This window comes from Rhinolophus hipposideros, assembly GCF_964194185.1.
Source record: "Rhinolophus hipposideros genome assembly, chromosome: 4".
In the NCBI taxonomy this organism is placed as follows: domain Eukaryota; kingdom Metazoa; phylum Chordata; class Mammalia; order Chiroptera; family Rhinolophidae; genus Rhinolophus; species Rhinolophus hipposideros.
The window spans coordinates 31,344,259-31,363,312 of NC_138050.1; the positions used below are offsets into that span (position 1 = coordinate 31,344,259).

General features: G+C 38.1%; 1 protein-coding gene across 6 annotated transcripts in view; it reads right to left on the reverse strand.

Moving 5' to 3' along the window:
• FAT1 (FAT atypical cadherin 1) overlaps window positions 1–19,054 on the reverse strand; it is a 127,041-nt gene that overhangs the window by 18,678 nt on the left and 89,309 nt on the right. For all 6 annotated transcript variants that reach the window (XR_013993235.1, XM_081046780.1, XM_081046779.1 and 3 more), the window contains exons 10-17: window positions 10,455–14,522; window positions 9,724–9,920; window positions 6,893–7,046; window positions 5,824–6,057; window positions 4,585–4,974; window positions 3,096–3,310; window positions 2,690–2,827; window positions 202–345 (exon numbers count right to left, since the gene is read on the reverse strand). Coding sequence is in view for 5 of the 6 variants with exons in the window: in XM_081046780.1 (XP_080902906.1) it covers window positions 202–345; window positions 2,690–2,827; window positions 3,096–3,310; window positions 4,585–4,974; window positions 5,824–6,057; window positions 6,893–7,046; window positions 9,724–9,920; window positions 10,455–14,522 (5,540 nt within the window). In the remaining variant the exon portion in view is untranslated. The remainder of the gene's footprint in view (window positions 1–201; window positions 346–2,689; window positions 2,828–3,095; window positions 3,311–4,584; window positions 4,975–5,823; window positions 6,058–6,892; window positions 7,047–9,723; window positions 9,921–10,454; window positions 14,523–19,054) is intronic.

Genomic DNA, 19,054 nt, shown 5'->3' on the forward strand with positions numbered 1-19,054 from the left:
AACAAGCGAGATAAAAGCGTGGTGGCATCTTGAAAATGCTCATCTTTTACTATTAATGGAGACCCCTCTAATTTTGCACACTTCTCATTTTTCTAAAACACAGTCTTTGGAAAAGACATTTCAAACGAACAGCTGAAGCCAATGAACGAGCTCCTTTCAAGAGGGCTGCATTCAGTGAACCCTTCAGCACCCCAAAATTACCTGGATAATTACACTGTAGTTTCCCCTGGAGAAGACGGGAGCATTGTCATTGACATCTGACACATCGATGTTCACCGTAGTTGTGTTGACTCTGGGTGGACTGCCATTATCAGACGCCTGAACAGTAAGCGTGTAACCTGAAATCTTTTTGGGAACAAGACAAAGAGATGGCATATCCATTTTCACAAAGTCGAAGAACAGGGTCTAATCAGAAGTATACTCTTTATAACTGGAATGAAAGCTCTGAAAACCTGTCATCATTTGCTGTGTCCTGTATGTGGGCAATTCCCTAACCTACAAGTACACTGCCAATAATGCATCTACAAAATGGACCGTATTTGCTCAACAGAAAAAGTTACCAACAGTGACCAAATTCTCTGATGCCTTTCAAACACATACTCACTCTGTGAAAGCATTCTAACTTTAAAAACATACAGCTCTACTAACAGAAATTAAGATGGAAAAGTAATGCAAATAATGAGAAGAAAATGGTAACATTATCTCAGACCCTGTTACTTTAGTAACTGGGAAGGCAACCTTTCCTATAGCCCACATGTTCCTTTCAGACAGAAGTAGACAGCTGGACCTCCCTGGTCTCCTGCTACTCAGCTGTTTCCCACCCTGAGCGCTTACTGATTTTCAACATTTCAGGACACTCTAGATCACCTTCTCACAATAATTTTACACTTGGATTGTAGTCAACTGTCTAAATCTCCCAAGATTATCTCTTCATGACTTCCTACAAAAAAAAAAAAGAGTCAAGTTATGTAGTTTCTTTTCCAGGACAGTTCCCTGTTAAGGTCCCTCTTCCAGAATTTGTGGGGGAAGCAATGAGAATGCCAGCTAAATCCCAGAATATATTCTGTAGAACATTAGTCTGACAATATGTTCCTCCCAAAACGGGTTCTGACGATGAGCTGGTTTGGGAAACAACACAGGCCATCTCCTCTGCTACCTCACAATGGACATTAGTATATTAAAGGACCTGAGCAGCTCTTCAGTGAAAAATACTAAATTTTGCTCTGCCCAGCAGTACTACAATCCTATACCTAAGAGTCATGCTTCCTAAACTCTTGGAAAGCCCCTGCTCAAAAATAACAGGTCAGAAAAGGCATTAAAGAATTGAGACTTGAATGAGATATTTCACCACCATTGCCCCCAATTCCTCTAATCTTAGATTTAACCCATCATTCCTCCAAAACTGTATTCTTTATTATCACCAATGTCTTCTAGAAGTTTCCTAAACCAAGGCTTCCTTCATTTCTCCTTCACTTTTTCACCTCTCTGAGGCAGATTCCTTCCTGTCTGTGTGAAGAAATGAGCAGGTGGATGGACGAATGGATAGATAAGATGGATGGATAGATGGATGGATGGATGTTCTGTTCAGCCTGGTTTGCCTCTCCTTTGTTCCCATTTATCTCAATACCTCAGATCACTTCTGTATCTCCAGAGGTATGTGCCATATCTGCATTTCCAGCTTTCAAGTCTCAAGTTTGACTAAAACCTCCAAATACTGTCTGAATAATTTTACCCTAATATGTAATTTTCCTCTAAAAATCAGTGTATCAAAAACCACATTCAACAACTTCTCCTGGAGCCAAGTTTATATATACCCTCATGACCTCCCTGCTCTTCTTTCATGGCACGACCCAGTCCCAACAAGACTGTAAAAAATGGAGTCATCTGACACCACTGCGTTCTATGAAGCGCCACGTCTAAGCTGTGTGGATTCTAATTTTCCCCTTACGAATTTTCTGCATTTGTCTTTTCACTCCGTTGTCACTGCTCCTTTCCCAATTTAGGCTCTGGCTGCCTTACCACTGACTGTCACTGGTCTTCCTACCTCCCTGGTCTCCTGCTACTCTAAACAACACCTGGACCTATGTACAACTCATTTTCAAATTATGTCTCCTGGTAACGTCACACCTGGGCTCACGAATACTCAGTAACTCCCTCAAGGCCGCAGGATCAAGTCTGAACCTCTGTTCCTGGTTTTGTATGTGGCCCATAATCTGTTCCTAAAACATCTTTCTATCTTACCTCCCCACTTCTTTGTAAGATTGCTCCAATATAACTGAATAAAATCACCTAAATATGTATAACCCACGTATTTCTTTCTCCATGCCTCTGCTCAAGTAATTCCTCACAGGGAATTCCCTTCTTTCAACACCTATGGTTTTCAAAATATTTGTTATTATTTAAAATCCAGCTTCTAGTTCCATGAAGTGTCTCAAAACACTGGAGTCAACAGCAATTTCCTCTTAACTATAAACTTTTATTATGTAAACTTCCTATTAGTATGAAACACATCTGTTAAGTTTTTGAGAACGTAATACTATAATTGCTTTTCAAGTATTTATGTCTTGCTTCCCAGTTCTGGTTCTACCCTTCTGGTCTTTCCCATCGTGTCCAGCAAATATGAGTACAAGACACTTCTACTTGTTATTTGGTAAGTTGTAAACAATTTAAGCCAAACTTTTTCACTTACTGTTTCCCGGTCTAGAAGTTTGGTCACTTTCACTTCTCCCCTGGAAGGGTCAATTGTAAATGGATTTCCTTGATTGCCATCTATAATTGAATAGTGGATGTGGCTGTTGGAAGGTCCATCAGCATCATCAGCCATAACCTAGAAAATATCAGGCTCTTGTTTAGGACACAGCTAAGGAAGGGACAGAAGTCTTTAAGTCTTGAATTTCTGGTATCAATAGCTAGCTGCTAGACGACAATTACTTATAATGGAGTCAGTAACTGACTGGAATAATCAAAGACATTTCCTTATCTTCAAATTATTTTCAAGTTAAGTCCACTACCAAAACAGGATCAATCTTAATAAAAAATTAAAAAATTGGAAAAAAAAACTCTTGCAGAGACCCAGAAAAAGAAAAAATACACACCGTAATGACAGACTGCTCAAGAACGGCATCTTCACTGATCACTGCCGTGTAAGTGCTCTGGCTGAACACCGGGGTGTTATCGTTGATGTCTGTAACATTCACGTTCACAGTTGCAACATCACTTAATGAAGGTGTACCTCCATCAGTGGCTTCCACAGTCAGGTAATATTCATGAGAGCTTTCATAATCCAGATTCTCAATCACAAATATGGCTCCTGTATGGAAAAATCAAAATCACTGCCAGCACTTTGAAATGCAACTGATTTCTCCTAGTACTATGACTGAAATAGACCCTGTCAAACAAATTAAATTTTCACTTCAAAATTTTACTTTCCCTGTATGTGTATTTTCTAATTTCTCAACACTTAAAAATTATGAATTTGCCCATCCCCAGGTCCTTATTTTCCTGATACTCGTTGTGATATTTAAATTGCTTTCCCAGTCAATACTACCCACATCCCTGCTATAAAATTATTCTACTTCTCATTTCTTCTAAACCATAGTTGAATACAGATGTCATTCTAATTTCATAAAATGAAAAAAAAGCAAAAATTCTCCTCTTTGGCTTTTAGTTTCCTTTTCCTTCTCATATTTTTTTCTTTTACAGAAATGTGTATCCTTTTTTTAAATCTCTAGAATAACTCTTTACATCCTATCATTAAAAAAAAAATCCCCATTTTAACAACTCCTTTAACATCTTTCCGTTTCACTTCCTTATTGTCCATACTACTTATACAGCCCTAAAAATAAGTTTTATGGTATGTGTTAAAAAATACGTTTTAAAATAGCATCCTCACACACCTACTGTTTATCTGAAATAGTCACATACAATTAAATACAGTTTGAATGGAGTGACTTTTTACAATGCTCTAAGACTTACAGCTATTTTAGACCACAGGTTAACAAGACTACAGAAGTATTTATGCAGCAAGAGTCTAAGCTCCTATGAGTCTAAGCTCCTTGATAGCAGTGTGATTCAAAGTACTATGACTGTTATATATAATTAGCATAATAAAGTAGTCAACCTTATGAAGTATCAGATGCCCCTATTGAAACTAAGATCAAAGAGGTGCAAACTACTGTTTCACTCGGGAAGCTATTTCACATGAGTTCTACATAAAAGGAGGTAAAAAGGAGCCATTATGCAAGATCCTGTACTATCTTCCACTCTTTATCTTTACTAATTTACTACATCTTATATCTTTACTAAGTTACTAGAGTGTGATACTTTAATTTTCTATTTAAAGTTAATTTGCTTATAGTTATAATAGATATATCAGAAATGTATTTTATGTAGAACTATAGTTTAAAGTCTTCAAAACCACTTTGAATCCTACTTAAAATAACATCACAAAGAAAACTTGAGTTTTATCTTTTTAGAGTATCTACTAACAATTTATGATCTGTCACTTTTTATCAGGTCAAGTGCCGGGCAATCTAACCTTTTTGGCAGAATAAAAGGTTTCCTTTCATTTACATGGTAGGTTACCTGTTTTAGAATCTATGCTGAATTTTCCATGTTCATTTCCACTTATTATTGAGTAGGTGATTTCTGCATTTGCTTCAATGTCCCGACTTGCTGCATACACTTGAAGAACTTCTGTTCCAATAAGAATGTCCTCAGAGACTGTGGCACCATATTCACGGTATTCAAACACAGGTGGGTTGTCATTTATGTCCAACACTGACACAATAACAGTGCCAGTAGCTGTTAACCTCCTTGGCAAACCTTGATCTACAGCTTTCAAAGTAAGGGTGTATACTGACTGTAGTTCTCTATCCAAAGGCTTTTCTAACTGAATAATTCCAGATAATTCATGAATGGAAAATTGCCCATCAGCAGAGTTAATCAGAGAGTAGGATATCTTCCGATTCAATCCTGTCAAGACATGACATCATGTCAGAATGTTTTATTTCAAGGAATATAAACAAATTATTTCTTTAAATGTAGCATACTTATTAAAAATGGAAAATGCTAACACACATTATTTAAAAATTCTTATGACTGATTTTTAAAACAGTGAACTTTTAGATTAGCAATTTACTGAGTTAAAGTAAAAATAAATATAATTTCAGTTATCTGGCTTTTTAAGACAATGCTCTATATGAACTTATGCTATAATACCCAGCAGATCTGTTAAAGTCTATTTATTATTTACCTTCAGTGAAAAAGATTTATTTGAAAAGTGACATTTTTGCTATTCTTCTAATTCTCCAGCATTAGTCTAACTGAAGAAGTTACTTTTACTATCTGCTATCAAAATGCCATAAATAGATTCCCTAGAGTTTTTATTTTCTTCATAAAACATTTGACAGGTTTGTAAAACTAAAACATATAGCAGTTGCTTCTGTTACATTCTGATACTAAAATCTCTTCATATCACAAATGGTTTATTCACAAAATACATCACTAATTAACTCAACGGGATATGAAGACCAGCTAACCTAGTCACTAACCAGAATTCTATGGCTACTATGGATACCTTACAACAGCAAGTTCACTGGATGCAATTTTGAGACTTCAAATATTCTTTAGGACTGCATTCATTATTTTAAAGATTTCACTCCATTTTTTTAATGCTAAGGAATTAAATAACACAACGATAACCTATTCAACATGCATGAGGTTAAGATAAGTTAAACAGGCTGAATCTGGGGTGTGTTTTAAAACAGAGGTTGCTAGGATGTTAGGGTACAGTTTGAAGGCCAACCATAATCTAGACGATACCTGCATCTCCATCGGTAGCCTGCACTCTTGTCAACAGCGTTCCAGGCTCTGTGTTTTCAAACACGGTGATGGTATAAGGATCAGCAGAGAATTCGGGGGCATTATCATTCACATCCTCTAATGTGAGCACAACATTAGCTTGACAGAATCTTCCCCCTCCATCTGTGGCCTTGACTAGAAGGTTATAAATTGCTTGCTCCTCTCGATCAAGGGGGGCTAATGTTTTCAGTTCACCTGAAAAACAAACAAAAAATGGACTCAGCTGAGATTTAAAATGTGAGCTGTAATAGCACATCTTATTTCTTCCTCTTTGCTCTTACAGGTACAAAATCTGACTAACAGCCTTCCTTTGGAGAACAGTTTTATCAGTGACAGAGTCAACAGCTGTGTGAATACAGTGAGTTCCAGGTCGCCTCACCCTGCCAGGTGCTAGCTCTTTAAGTTATAATGATCTCCAGGCTAGAGCCTCTTGCATTACATATAATGTTACAAAAGCAAAATAGCTACTTAATTTGCCAAATCAAAAAAAAAATTAATTGACTCAAAATATTAGATTTATATGTTCACAATTAGTCCTTTGGTGGTGGTGGTGGGGGGAGGGGGTTGGCCTAATAGAAAATTATTACGTGACCTCAATTTTAACAAAATATAAATTATAAGAGGAAAACGATCCTAGCAATGCAAAGATGAGTAAAATACCATGAATTAATGAATATGCTAAATTATAAATTGATGAGCACGCATTCATGAAAACGAGCTACTTAATAAAATGGATAATGCAGAATGTTTAAAGTATATTTTAACTTCTGAGGGTTTTTTTAAAGGTGATATAAACAATTTTAAATCCTTGGTTCAAGTAGGTGATACTGTTGCTGTTACTTTTTTAAATCTCACCCCAAATTTTACCCATTGAATTGCTGTGTGGATTTCTAAGCGATGCCAATTTTGTAACATCCAGTACATTTTACATGAACAAAATGTAATTTCATTTTTTGTGTATGATCTAAACCCACCTGCATATGTGATTTTGTTGGAACACAATTAATTTTGCCCAAAACTCCATCATTACCTGTGTCTGGATTTAGTTTGAATTTTTCTGCACCTGGACCAAATAATGTGTAAGTAATTTCAGCGTTGGAACGGATATCTGCATCTGTAGCAGAGACCTGCATGATCAGCTTCCCAGGAAAGGCATCTTCTGGAATTGTGTCTGAATATAAAGTCTACAAAGAGTTTAAACAATATTGTTACCAAAAGACATTGGAAGTCAATATGATTGCCAAGGGAATGACTGGAAATAAATCACTTAACTTTGGCCATATAAAACATGGGAAATAACTAAAGCTACAATCCAAGAAGCTTTCAAAACTATTTTTCTTATAAAACAATATAAAACAAGGAGCCACATAACATTAACAGCTCAATATTGCTGAGCGAGTCTAATCTGATATTTAACCAACAGAGTTCTGAATGCAGTGCTTTATGTCTTTGAGTTGGTTTCTTATTTAGTTTAAAATCTTATGAGTAAATATAAGTAGCACTCCCTATTTACCTAAAGATTGGAGAAAACAGATGCCTGTGACATCATATCTACTAACTTCCAATACAAAAATTTATTGTTTGCACTCGTTCTTATCACATAACCAAATAATTACAGTTAACAAGGAAGCAATCCTTGAGTCATGGGAGAAAACAGACTCCCCACATGTGAGGAGGATAAGTGAGGATTGATTGTTTATACAGAGTTCTGTTTTGCTTTAACAGACTATTTTGGGGGCACTTGCTCTTGACAATCAAGACCACGTGTGAGGAGGATAAGTGAGGATTGATTGGGCTAGGGCTCTTCTATGACATGCTCTAATCTCTCTCTTCATATCTGACCTGTCAAACACAATAAATGGTTGTTTTCAGTTCCAACTATTTAGAAATCTATGCCATAAACCAAAAAAAAACATAAGACGGGTAAGATTTTGTTGAATTTTCTTAATTGAAGCTCAATTTTAAGTGAACTACATTTAATGACTCATGAAACAAAATATTTTGCAATACCGATGATTCTAAATGATCCAGTGTCCAGATTTTATTTTTCCCAAAGATGATAAGGTATTTCATATTAAAACAATATGAAAGTTTCAGAAAACAATAAAACACATACATTTAGTTTCTATAATATGTAAATATAAAGTCCTCCATCCAGAAAACACTATCACCAAAAAGTACAAACATGGACTGGAATGAAGGCCTCACCCCTCAGAAGTTCCACTTCCCCTCTTGACTGAATTACAAGTTAAGTACCATTTCCCTGAGAACAGCTCTGTTCCTTTCCACATCTTCAGCACGTCTCATGCTTACTGGGGAGCTCTCCAACTCCTCTAGCCCTCTTTTCAAAATCACTTTCCCCTCTACCCAAACTTCCCTCAACATGCCATACTCTTCTTCCTTCCTTTGACTCTCACCTTTCCACATCTATTTCCTCCTTAGTGCACACTTTTTAACCTTGATCAATCAGGCATCCATCGTGATAGTGAGACTGCCACCTCCAAGACAGTCAGACTTCAAACGGTCTGTTTCAATCTCAATCACACCTCTGCTCCCAAACCCGCCTCCTAAAAATGCTCTCCTCGTTTATTCTGTTAACACCATCCTGATACCGGCATTCTCTTCCTTCCATCTCTGCTTCCTCCTCCCTTCTCCCTAGAGAGATACCTTACTTATGTCTGCTCTTTTTCCCTTTTTGTAATTATCCTTTCAAATGAATTCAATTACCAGTTATCCATAGAAACTGACAAATTTACATATTCCCTCCCTAATATCCACCCTCAATCTCATCATCTCTACACTTCTAAAAATACATTCGACTCAACGTCCCATTACCTTTAACTGAACAAATTAGAAGTGGAACCCAACATGCTTCCTCTAAAAGTAATTCCCACCCCAGGTTTATCTTTGGTCTTCCCATCTCTCCTGTAGGAAACATTCAAGTCAACTTTGACTTGACACACTTGCCATACAGTCACACCCAGGCAGGACCAAGTGCTACCAGTTTTCCCTTTGTAGTGTCTTGTGTCCTTTCATTCCTTCTGCCACCTCTGTCTACTCTCTATTATCCCCTTGCTGTCAGCCTTCCTCATCTAAATGAACACAGTATTACTGAACTCATCTTTAAGGAACTCTGGGTTCATGTGATCTCCACCTTTCAAATAGAAAAGGATTCAAAGAGCCCCTATTTTCTCTAGGACAGAGTCCCAATTCCCCGGCAGGCCCTTCGCAGCCTCTCTAATCCAGTTCACCCTTCTTAAGACCCATTGCCTTCCCACTTCTACTCCGTTATCTAATCACCACCTCCCAAAGGCTGAGCTTTCCTCATCCTCCAGCTCCAGTGATCACTCCTGCTCACGTCCTCACCCTGCGCCCTCACGGGAACAGCTCTTCGTTGACATATCTGTTCCCTCACATGCAATGGCCACACTTCATGTGCAGGAGCCATGTCATTAACCTCGTACTTTCTCTACTGTGTCAAGAGCAAGTGCCCCCAAAATAGTCTGTTAAAACAAAACAGAACTCTGTATAAACAATTGCTGGCCAGATATTTTACCCAAAATAACCTCATCCCCAAACGAAGGGAATCCCTTCATGGAAAGTTTACAGAGCATTTTTAAACACAAATGTAATCCTGTCCAAAATTTACAGTATTTTTAGATGAGGTTTTTAAACTATTTAAGCATTCCCAAACATAGTTCTGATGCTAATCCAACTCTTGCCCCATCCAACACTCATCTTTGCTTAAACAGCAAGAGATTATAATATGAAGCCCCACAGCACCATATGACAGTCCTCCTGCAAGGTCTGAGAAACAAATTAGACTTCATAATCTATAAATGTGAAGAAAGAGCCACCTACCTTTTCACAAACTGGACTGTTGTCATTTGCATCAAGAACTTTCACTTCAACTATAGCTTTTGATGAGAAAGTCCCATCAGTTGCTGTGATAGTCAGATGATAGTTGTCCCTTTTTTCCCTATCTAGAGGTTTCTTCACATAGACTTTCCATTCATTCTGTATATTTTCAATAGCAAACTGCCCCAAAGGATCCCCTCCTATTAAATAAATGGAGGAAAGACGACAAACTTGTTGACATAACAAAAAGTAGTAATAGGAGAAATAAATTATACAGTAGATACATAGCTATGGCTTAAAAGAATTAAGGTTTTTTTTTAAACAAATAATTACATATGCATTTGGTATATTAACTTTCCCATTTACCGAAAAATAATCAAAGCAGTATTAAAATGTATTTTGAAGCATAGCAATAAGCCAAATAAAATATAGGCTTATAAATAATACTTTAGCCTACAATGAAACTAACTTTTTCCTTTTAATTATAATATGTTTATTGTATGCTAAGTATAATGTTCAAGAGAATGAGTCATCATAATCGAGAACAGTCTAGTGAAACAACCGTTAACTTTGTTCAGGCAAAGAACTTGAAATGTAGCTTCACAGATGCTTTTTCTACTTTGTCAGATATACTTAAAGCATTCCTTTACCTCCCAATGTCCGTAAAATATGTGTCTCAGGGTTTATACTTCCAATATATTTAATTTTAAATTAAACCATGTACGTGTTTTTACCTGTTATATAGTATGTAACTTGTCTGTTCATTTCTTCAGAATCAGCATCCGCGGTGCTTAGGACAGCGACGACACCGCCTGGTGGGTCATGTTCACTCACAGTCCCTTTGTAAATCTCTGCCGTGAATCGTGGGGGACTATCATTGACATCGGTGACAGTAACGTCCACGATGGCCGTAGAGGACAGCTGCACCTTCTCGCCATGATCTGATGCAACCACTTTAATCTGGTAATTGTCTTTCTTTTCATGGTCAAGCTCCTTTAGGGTAGTCATCCAGCCTGTTTCCATGTTAATGGCAAAAGATTCGATGACTTCTACACTTTGTGACTGATCTAGGCTATACATAACGTGGCCGTTGGTTCCGGAGTCTAGATCAGATGCCCTGACCTGGATGACTCTACTTCCCCCTGGCTGGTTTTCAACAACAAATGCCTCATACGGGCTAGACTCCAGGGCAGGGCTGTTATCATTTGCATCTTTCACCTGGATACTAACATCTACAGAAGCCACCACCTCATAGTCATCATGAGTGCACCTGGCAAGTATGGAAAACTGATACCACTTAGTTGTCTCGTGATCCAGGCTCTTCTCCAGTTTCAGTCTCCCGCTCTGTCTGTCGATCACAAAGAACTCATCCCGATTACTTTCGGGAGTATTCCCTTTGACGAGGCTGTAAAGAACCGTCCCACTGTGTTCTGCTTGGATAAGATCGATTTCTGTTCCGATAGGCATGTCTTCTGAAATTGCATAGGTATAAAAGGGCTCTGAAAATTTTGGAAGCTGCATTTCCGGTGGAAGTATTTTAACATAGACGGGGACAACAGACTCTTTTGGTGGAGACCCGTTATCCACAGCTCTAACAAAGAAAGTGAAGAACTCATTTTCTAAGCCAATTAAGCTTTCCTTTGTAGTAATTATGCCAGACAGTTTGTTAATTTCCAAATTCTCTTTAACACTTTCAAAATCTGCTTCAATGGCATAGGTGACATCAGCGTTGGATCCCTCATCAGCATCACTTGCAAGAACTTTAATGACGGATGTTCCTTTGGGAGCACTGGATCCAATGTTGACTTCATACTTGGTTGCTCGAAATTGTGGTGCATTATCATTGTCATCGGTAAGGATGACGTTAATGGTGCAGAAAGCAACTTTTCCTCCAGCATCCTTAGCCATTAAACGAACTGCGATTACTTTCTCTGCTGGGGTTTCTCGATCAAGTTTTTCCAAAGTAAATACCTGTCCTCTCTCATTTGTGTAAAATCTGTCTTTGGCAAAGTCATTTACAATATGGTAAGAAACGTGACCATAAATACCAGAATCCCCATCAGTTGCTTTAACCTCAATCACCAGGGTGTGTAAGGGAGCGTTTTCAGCAAGCTCCACTTCATATTCATTCTGAAGAAAAACAGGACTGTGCAAATTGCCTCCAATTACAGTTACTTGGACCTGAGCCGAACTTCTAAAAACTCCATCAGAAACAGAAATGTTAAGACTGTAAAATGGCTTCAAGGTGTGCCGGCGGAGGTTTGAGAGTGTGATAATCCCTGTTTCACTGTCAATGACAAAGTTCTTATGATCGTTGCCAGACAGAATGGAATATTCCAACTTGTCTATGTCTGAACTGTCTGCATCATGGGCTTTTACACAGGTCACAAAATGACCATGAGTGGCAAGCTCGCTAATTTTGGCCTCATAAATCTGTTGGTCAAACAGCGGTGGATTATCATTGAGGTCAGTGACATCTACTGTGACAATCACATCGCTGCTCAGTGGGGGCATGCCACCATCCACGGCTGTCACAAAAATCCTGTGCTGCTGGAACTGCTCATAATCCAAAGTTCTGACTAGTGAAATGAGACCAGTGCTGCTATCTATGTGAAAATGGTCATGACTCTTGCTGTGATTCCCAAACATATGGTATGAAATTCCTCTATTTGGTTCTGAATCAGAATCTGTTGCTCTAACCTGAACAACAGCCGTTCCTATAACAGATGCCTCAGACAGCGTTGCAGCGTAAGACTGCTGGACAAACACTGGAGGGTTATCATTGATGTCTTCCACTATTATGTCAACAAATACTTCAGCATGAGCACCAGTCAAGGAGTCAGTTGCTCGTATGCTCAGTTTATATGCTGGGTGGGACTCAAAATCCAGAGGAGCTATGACATTTACAACTCCAGTGTTGAAGTTAATGGTAAACTGGCTAAAAGGATCTCCGTCTGTGATGCTGTAGAACACTTTCAACCCTTCTGGACTGTTGGCTTGCACGTGGACAATGGGACTATGCATCTGGATATTCTCTGGAATCTCTGCACTGTAGAAAGGTTTTTCAAACACAGGCATGGCTTTATTCATGACAGTAACTGGAACTATTACTTCAGCTGAAAACGCTGGGTTTCCTCCATCTTTTGCAACCACTGTGACGAGATATTCTTTATTTAAGGTGTCAGGTTCAAATTGCTTTTTCAGCGAAAGTTCACCTGAGGGTCCGATTTGAAAGTGTTCATGATGTTCCTTCAGGTAGTAATGCACTTCCCCATTTCTGCCACTATCTCTGTCTACAGCAGTGACGTAGCGAATAACATGGCCCACCGCAGTATCCACTTTGACAACAGCATAGTAAGGAAGGTTGACAAACACTGGTGCATTATCATTTTGGTCTTCTATGATGACCTTCACAACGACATGGGCCACTGCTGAAGGCTTATGTTCTTGTGTCACTTCTACTACCACATCAAACGCCTCCTGCTGTTCACGATCAAATGGTATACCAGTGGTCGACAGAACTCCTGAAGTGCGACTTATTTTAAATCTGCGATCTGGGTTGAGAATATGATAAAACAAAGGTTCGTTGATTGGATTCCCAAGAGCAGTAATCACAGCTAATGTTCTGGCTTCAGTAGAATTCTCTTTCACTACTGCAGAGTAGAAATCTTGGGTAAACTTCAGTTGACTTTCCTTGCTTTCTTTCACGTTAATTTTCACAGAGGAAAAGCTTGCAAATCTGCCATCAGAAGCTCTAACGGTTAACTCATAGCGGCTTCTTAACTGAGTTGTGTTTTGCACAGTTATAGAACCAGTTTTGTAGTCCATAAAAAACTTCTCCCCGATGTTACCTTCGGTGATGGAGTACATTAACTGGGGGAACGCACTTGAATCAGCATCTGTAGCATTTACTGTGATGACTTTTACTCCTTTGTAAGTTGGCAACAAAAGAGATGCTTCATATAATGATTTGGAGAATACAGGAGGGCAGTCATTAATGTCAATTACATGTATAGTCACATTAGCTGCATATTCAGCAAATAACCGTGGTGTTCCCATGTCATGCACTTGTACAGTAAAGTGAAAAGTACTTGTTTCTTCATAGTCCAAACTTAGTACTGTATGAATAGCACCAGTGCTAGAATCAATAGCAAAATATTTGTGTATAGATGGTTCAACAATGTGATAAACAAGCAAAGCATTTGATTCTTTATCAGCGTCAGTTGCTCGAATCACTAATGGGATATTCTTATCTGTTAGGACCACACTGTTAATTGAAGCAGATTCGCTAATGAGTCCTGTGTATTCTGCCTGTATAAAAACTGGCAAGTTGTCATTTTCATCCAGTAGATGCACTAGAACAGTTGTATTAGTAGACAAACCAGCCATGTTAGTTCCTTGTATTGTCAATGTATAAACAGGCAAAGTTTCAAAATCCAGGGCTTTCTGAGTGATGATACTTCCAGAATGTGGATTAATATCAAAAGCATCAGCTATATTCCCATCTTTTATTTCATATACCACTGAGGATTGACTATGGGCTATAACCATTCCAACAAAACTCCCAATGCTGATAGTTTCACTGATTTCAACAGAATATTCTTTAGATGTAAATTTAGGAGAGGCATTGTCAGCAATTGTGACAAATACATGCACAGAAGTTATTTCACTCATTGGTGGATTGCCTTTATCTGTAGCTTTTACCATTAAATCATATTCCACTTGGTTACTTCGATCTAATTCTTTGGCGGTTTTTATAGAGCCCAAGATGGGATCAATTGTAAAAGAATTTCCAATATTTCCTGGGAGGAAAAAAAAAAAGCATGTAAGAGAAAAATACAGGGATCGAGAGAAGTAGTAGTTGGAAATACAGAAACAAAGATATATTCAAAAATCATATCCTGAAATTAAACAGAAATTTGCAGGTTATCAACATACGAATGGAACCTGTTTTATTCAACTTGTTTCATTTTTATCACCTAAAATAAGGCAGATTTTTCAGAGTTTTGGCCATAAATTATGAAATGCAAGGAACAGAAGAAATATCAATCGGCACTGAACACCACACCTCACTCTATTGGCTGAACAAGGAATGGGCCACAGAAGGATACGGTTATCCTTCCATAAAGCAATTAAACTCATAATTTTCCAAGACTCCCTCAAAAACCTTGTGAAACATACTTATATTTTCAGCATTTATCACTTGAAAATGCTCAAGATTCTTATTCATTATGAAAGGGAAGACTTCGATTCATTAAGAAAATTTTAAAAATTCAAGAATTTTAATATTCAGAAAATTGATGAATAAGCTTGTGTATAACCTGTCCCACCTTCAAAACCTGTAGGTTTTGAAGATTTCAGTAATATTCTCTTCTTCATCTTTTTCAGGTCAATTTATTCCCTCAAGTAGGGGTGATTCTGCTTAGAAGGGGGCATTCAACAATGTCTGGAGACACTTTTGGTTGTCACTACTTGGGAGGAGAGGGTGCTACTGGCATCTAGTGGGTTGAGACCCGGGATGCGGCTACACATCCTACAATACACAGGACAGACTCCACGACAAAAGTTTTTTGCGTTCAAAATGTCAGTAGTGCTGAGTCTGAGAAACTCCTCTAGCATCATGTGTTTTAACTTGCTTTTCTTTGGACTATTCCCAGCTATATTACATACATGTATTTAGAGCAAATGCAACTCTACCATATTCCACTGTTTTGTATCAACTGAAACCCTCCTGAAGAAATGAGCAGTTTCCTACAGTTTAGCAGGGTACCATGTTTTTGGATAGATCAAGGCAGTGTGACAGTCCTCAGGTTCCTCAAAACCCTCCATCCAGTTTTCTGTTTTATAAACAAGACTCTAGATCCATTATTCTAGTCAGAGAATTCAATTTATTTTCCCCAAATGAACTATTACACCTACCCAAAACAAAGCTGACTTGCCTCACTTAATTGCTTTCTCAAATTCTGTTTTCCTTTAGTTTGCAATCGAGTGTGGCACTTCATGGAGCAGAGTTACTTAGTGTGATTTGCAAACCAGGGGATTAACCAAGCACTTCTTTCTCCACATCATTACTAGTAAACACTTCCTCTACAGCCTTCATTTCCTTCAATACATTTTCCAAAAATCCATGATAGCTATTTTTGAGGCCAGACCCAGTCTGGTTTTCATTAAGTTTGCCTGGCTCTGCATCCAGGCCCCATGGCCGTGCTTCAGTCTGCAACAGGGCAGAGGCCCAGGTGTTCTCCAGGCCCCGAAGCTCTGAGCCCTTGCCCATGAATGGTGTCACGCTGCCCTGGCCAGGCCTTGTAGACACAAATTTTTGGCCTGCATATATCTGTCAGAGTCAACAATCCGATTCTCTCTTGTTGTGTTTTAGTCAGTCATCAGAAAGGCAAGGTCTTTACTCATCCTACCTATCTATCACTCCACATTCCAAAACTGTGACTGGCTGCCTGGGCTCACAGAGACTGTGACAACCTTGGACAACTATCTTTATCCCCACCCCTTGGACTTTCGTCTGTCTGTGCTATAAAAGCAGCTGACCTACCATATTTTATATTCACTCATCCATATGCATTTCTCTGACCGTGTATAGTGAAATCTTAACTTCAAATATGCAAAGCCTCACATGGCAGAATGAATAGATTTTTATCTATATATTAAAGCGGGCTGCCAGCTCCCTGCCCTCCAGCCCCATTAGCTTCCTTCTTGCTCCTCCCTCAGGTGAGCGCATTCTCCGCTCAGGATCACTGTATTTGGTGAATCCTCTCCTGGAACAGTCTTCCCCCAGCTATTCTCCTTGCTTCATTCATTCATTCATTCATTCATTCATTCATTCATTCATTCACTCTTAGAGTATAATGGTGAGTCCTTCCTTGACCTAACTCTTCAGCAGGTTGTTTCTGTCCTCTTTAGACCATGTATTGTAGCCTTGTTCTTATCTGTTCTTCCACTAGAATATAAGCCCCATTTAAGCATGACTTGTTTTATTCATTATTTTATCACCTGTGCCTAAAAAAATGCCTGACACATAGGAGATACTCAGTATATATTTGTTGAGTGAAACTACTTGTGTAAACATGCATGGAAAGATACTGAATTAAATATCAAACAGGTTGAGCAGCAGCCTGAAAAAAAAAAATCAATCCATTCTTTAAGGCACTATATTTATACTTGTGTTGGGTTTTTCCTGTATTTCTACTTTTATAACTACCAGCTACCATGTGTTAGATTAAGTACTTCATTTAAAAGTATTAGCAAAAGGAACATATATGGACTAATTGGGAATCCCTGATAAAAATTTTGTTTATCAACCACATGGTATTCAGAAACATTTTTCAGATACTTGGAGTATCTTGACTTTGATAAAGAGAGCTCTGAGCCTGTCACTGGTAACAAGAAGGTTAGACAGGAACCCAACTAGTCAATTAATATATGGATGCTATGTACATATACACTATGGCAGAAATCATCACCTGTGCAGATGGGAGAGCAACAGCATGTTTATGTGGAAAAACAAGGAGGGCTGCTGAGTGGTTTGAACACACATGCACTTGTCTGATCTAGTCACAGGCACACTCACTAATACTGAAATACACGTATGGCATTTGTACATGAATTCACAAGGCCGTGGTAGAAGTCTGTACTAGGTTGGGGGCTTAGTCATGCACTTTAGTTGGAGATACTGGTGATTTCTAAATAGCCTTAAATTATTCTCTCCATTGGAACAAGGCAATTATCTGGACAAACATGCATATCTGTGCTCGTTAGCTGCGACTGTATTACACACGCACCCCAGAGGGCATGTCAGGGAGTCATGTACAGGAATCCTTGTCTTCCCGCAGTGGACATGCTGGGGATGCTGACTACCTGGCAATATGGAAGCCTCTATAAAGCTTCAGTTGCATAATACTTAACCTAAGTTTGGGGAAGAAAACCAGCTCTTGTCAATGAGTACATTTACTGAGTGTCTTCTATTTCCAGGTGTTACAACAATTTTGAAGATACAATAATCTACTTTAAAGAAAATAAAGAGAAGAAAATGCCATGCGGCCCCAAGTACAGCTGATGTCTCTAAACATAACTCAATTGTTACTGAAAATATCCTTTCATTAATTCCTTTTTTCCTAAAGAGTCTTAATCAGACCAAACCTTTTGCTCAATAAATTGCTACTAATTAAATATGTAGTGTTGTGGCCTGACTTTATAATGAGTCTTTTGAACTTTATTAAATGTAATCTGACAGAAATTAGAAGAAGGTGATTATAAATAAACTATTAAATGAAAGGCTGTATGACCACTGCGTAGTTCCTGCTATGCCAACAGATTCATATACACACAATTCTATAGCATTTGAAGGTAGTAGTTTCCTATAAAGTAATTGTTCAGCACAATTTTTATATTACCAAATCTATAGAACAAAATCTTAAAAGTCCCAATTCCATACCAGAATAGGTCCCTGGTATTATCTATTCTTCCAGCAGAGATACAGTTCCATTCTTGGAATACCAAATTACTAATTCCATCAGTCATTACAAACATTTAAAGAATGCACATGCCTTTGGTCAGGCACCAAGAATCATATTTTAACCACCCAGTTGTTGAAAATTATGTGAAAGCTAAGGGAAAGTTTAACATTTTCTCCTACACAAACCCAGCCAGTTTGTCTATGAGAAAATTATTTTATTGAAGTGCTCAGGCATGCACAAATGGAATGCACTGTTTTCCTAATGGCTAAATATCTGAACCAGTGGAAAAACCTTCATCTTTATTCAAGGCACTAACTACACTGTAATACATTTTAACACTGCAACCACGGGCAGTCTATGAGGTCTTGTGAGTAATGGACTAAATTTGGTCATTTTCAGGGAAATCAATGAAACTTCAAATATATTAAGAAACAAAAACAGTTTAACCACATAAAACACATCAACTAAGTTTTTTGTTTTTTATTAAATTCCTCTCCATTTGCTCGGCTTTTGATTGATTATATGACTTATAGTTAATTTATACCTCTTCCAATTCTAATGCTGAAGCAAGACAAAATTTCTAAATATGCAGAGATGTGGACTTACTCAAAAAAAGGTCAAGTTGAGTGGATGATCTCAATACTCTAAAAATCATTATAAAGACAGAAGAACAAGACTGTAGTAACAATGGCACTGAGAAAGATGGAAAAAGGAAAGTGATCTTCTCGACATTTTAATCCCTTACTCGTATTACTTGGTACGAGTAACACAAGTCCCAAAGCAAGGTCATTCCTGACTATACAATCATATGCTCTAATGCAAATCCCTGCTTCAATCGGGGGCAGGATTCTTTTGCAAGAACATGT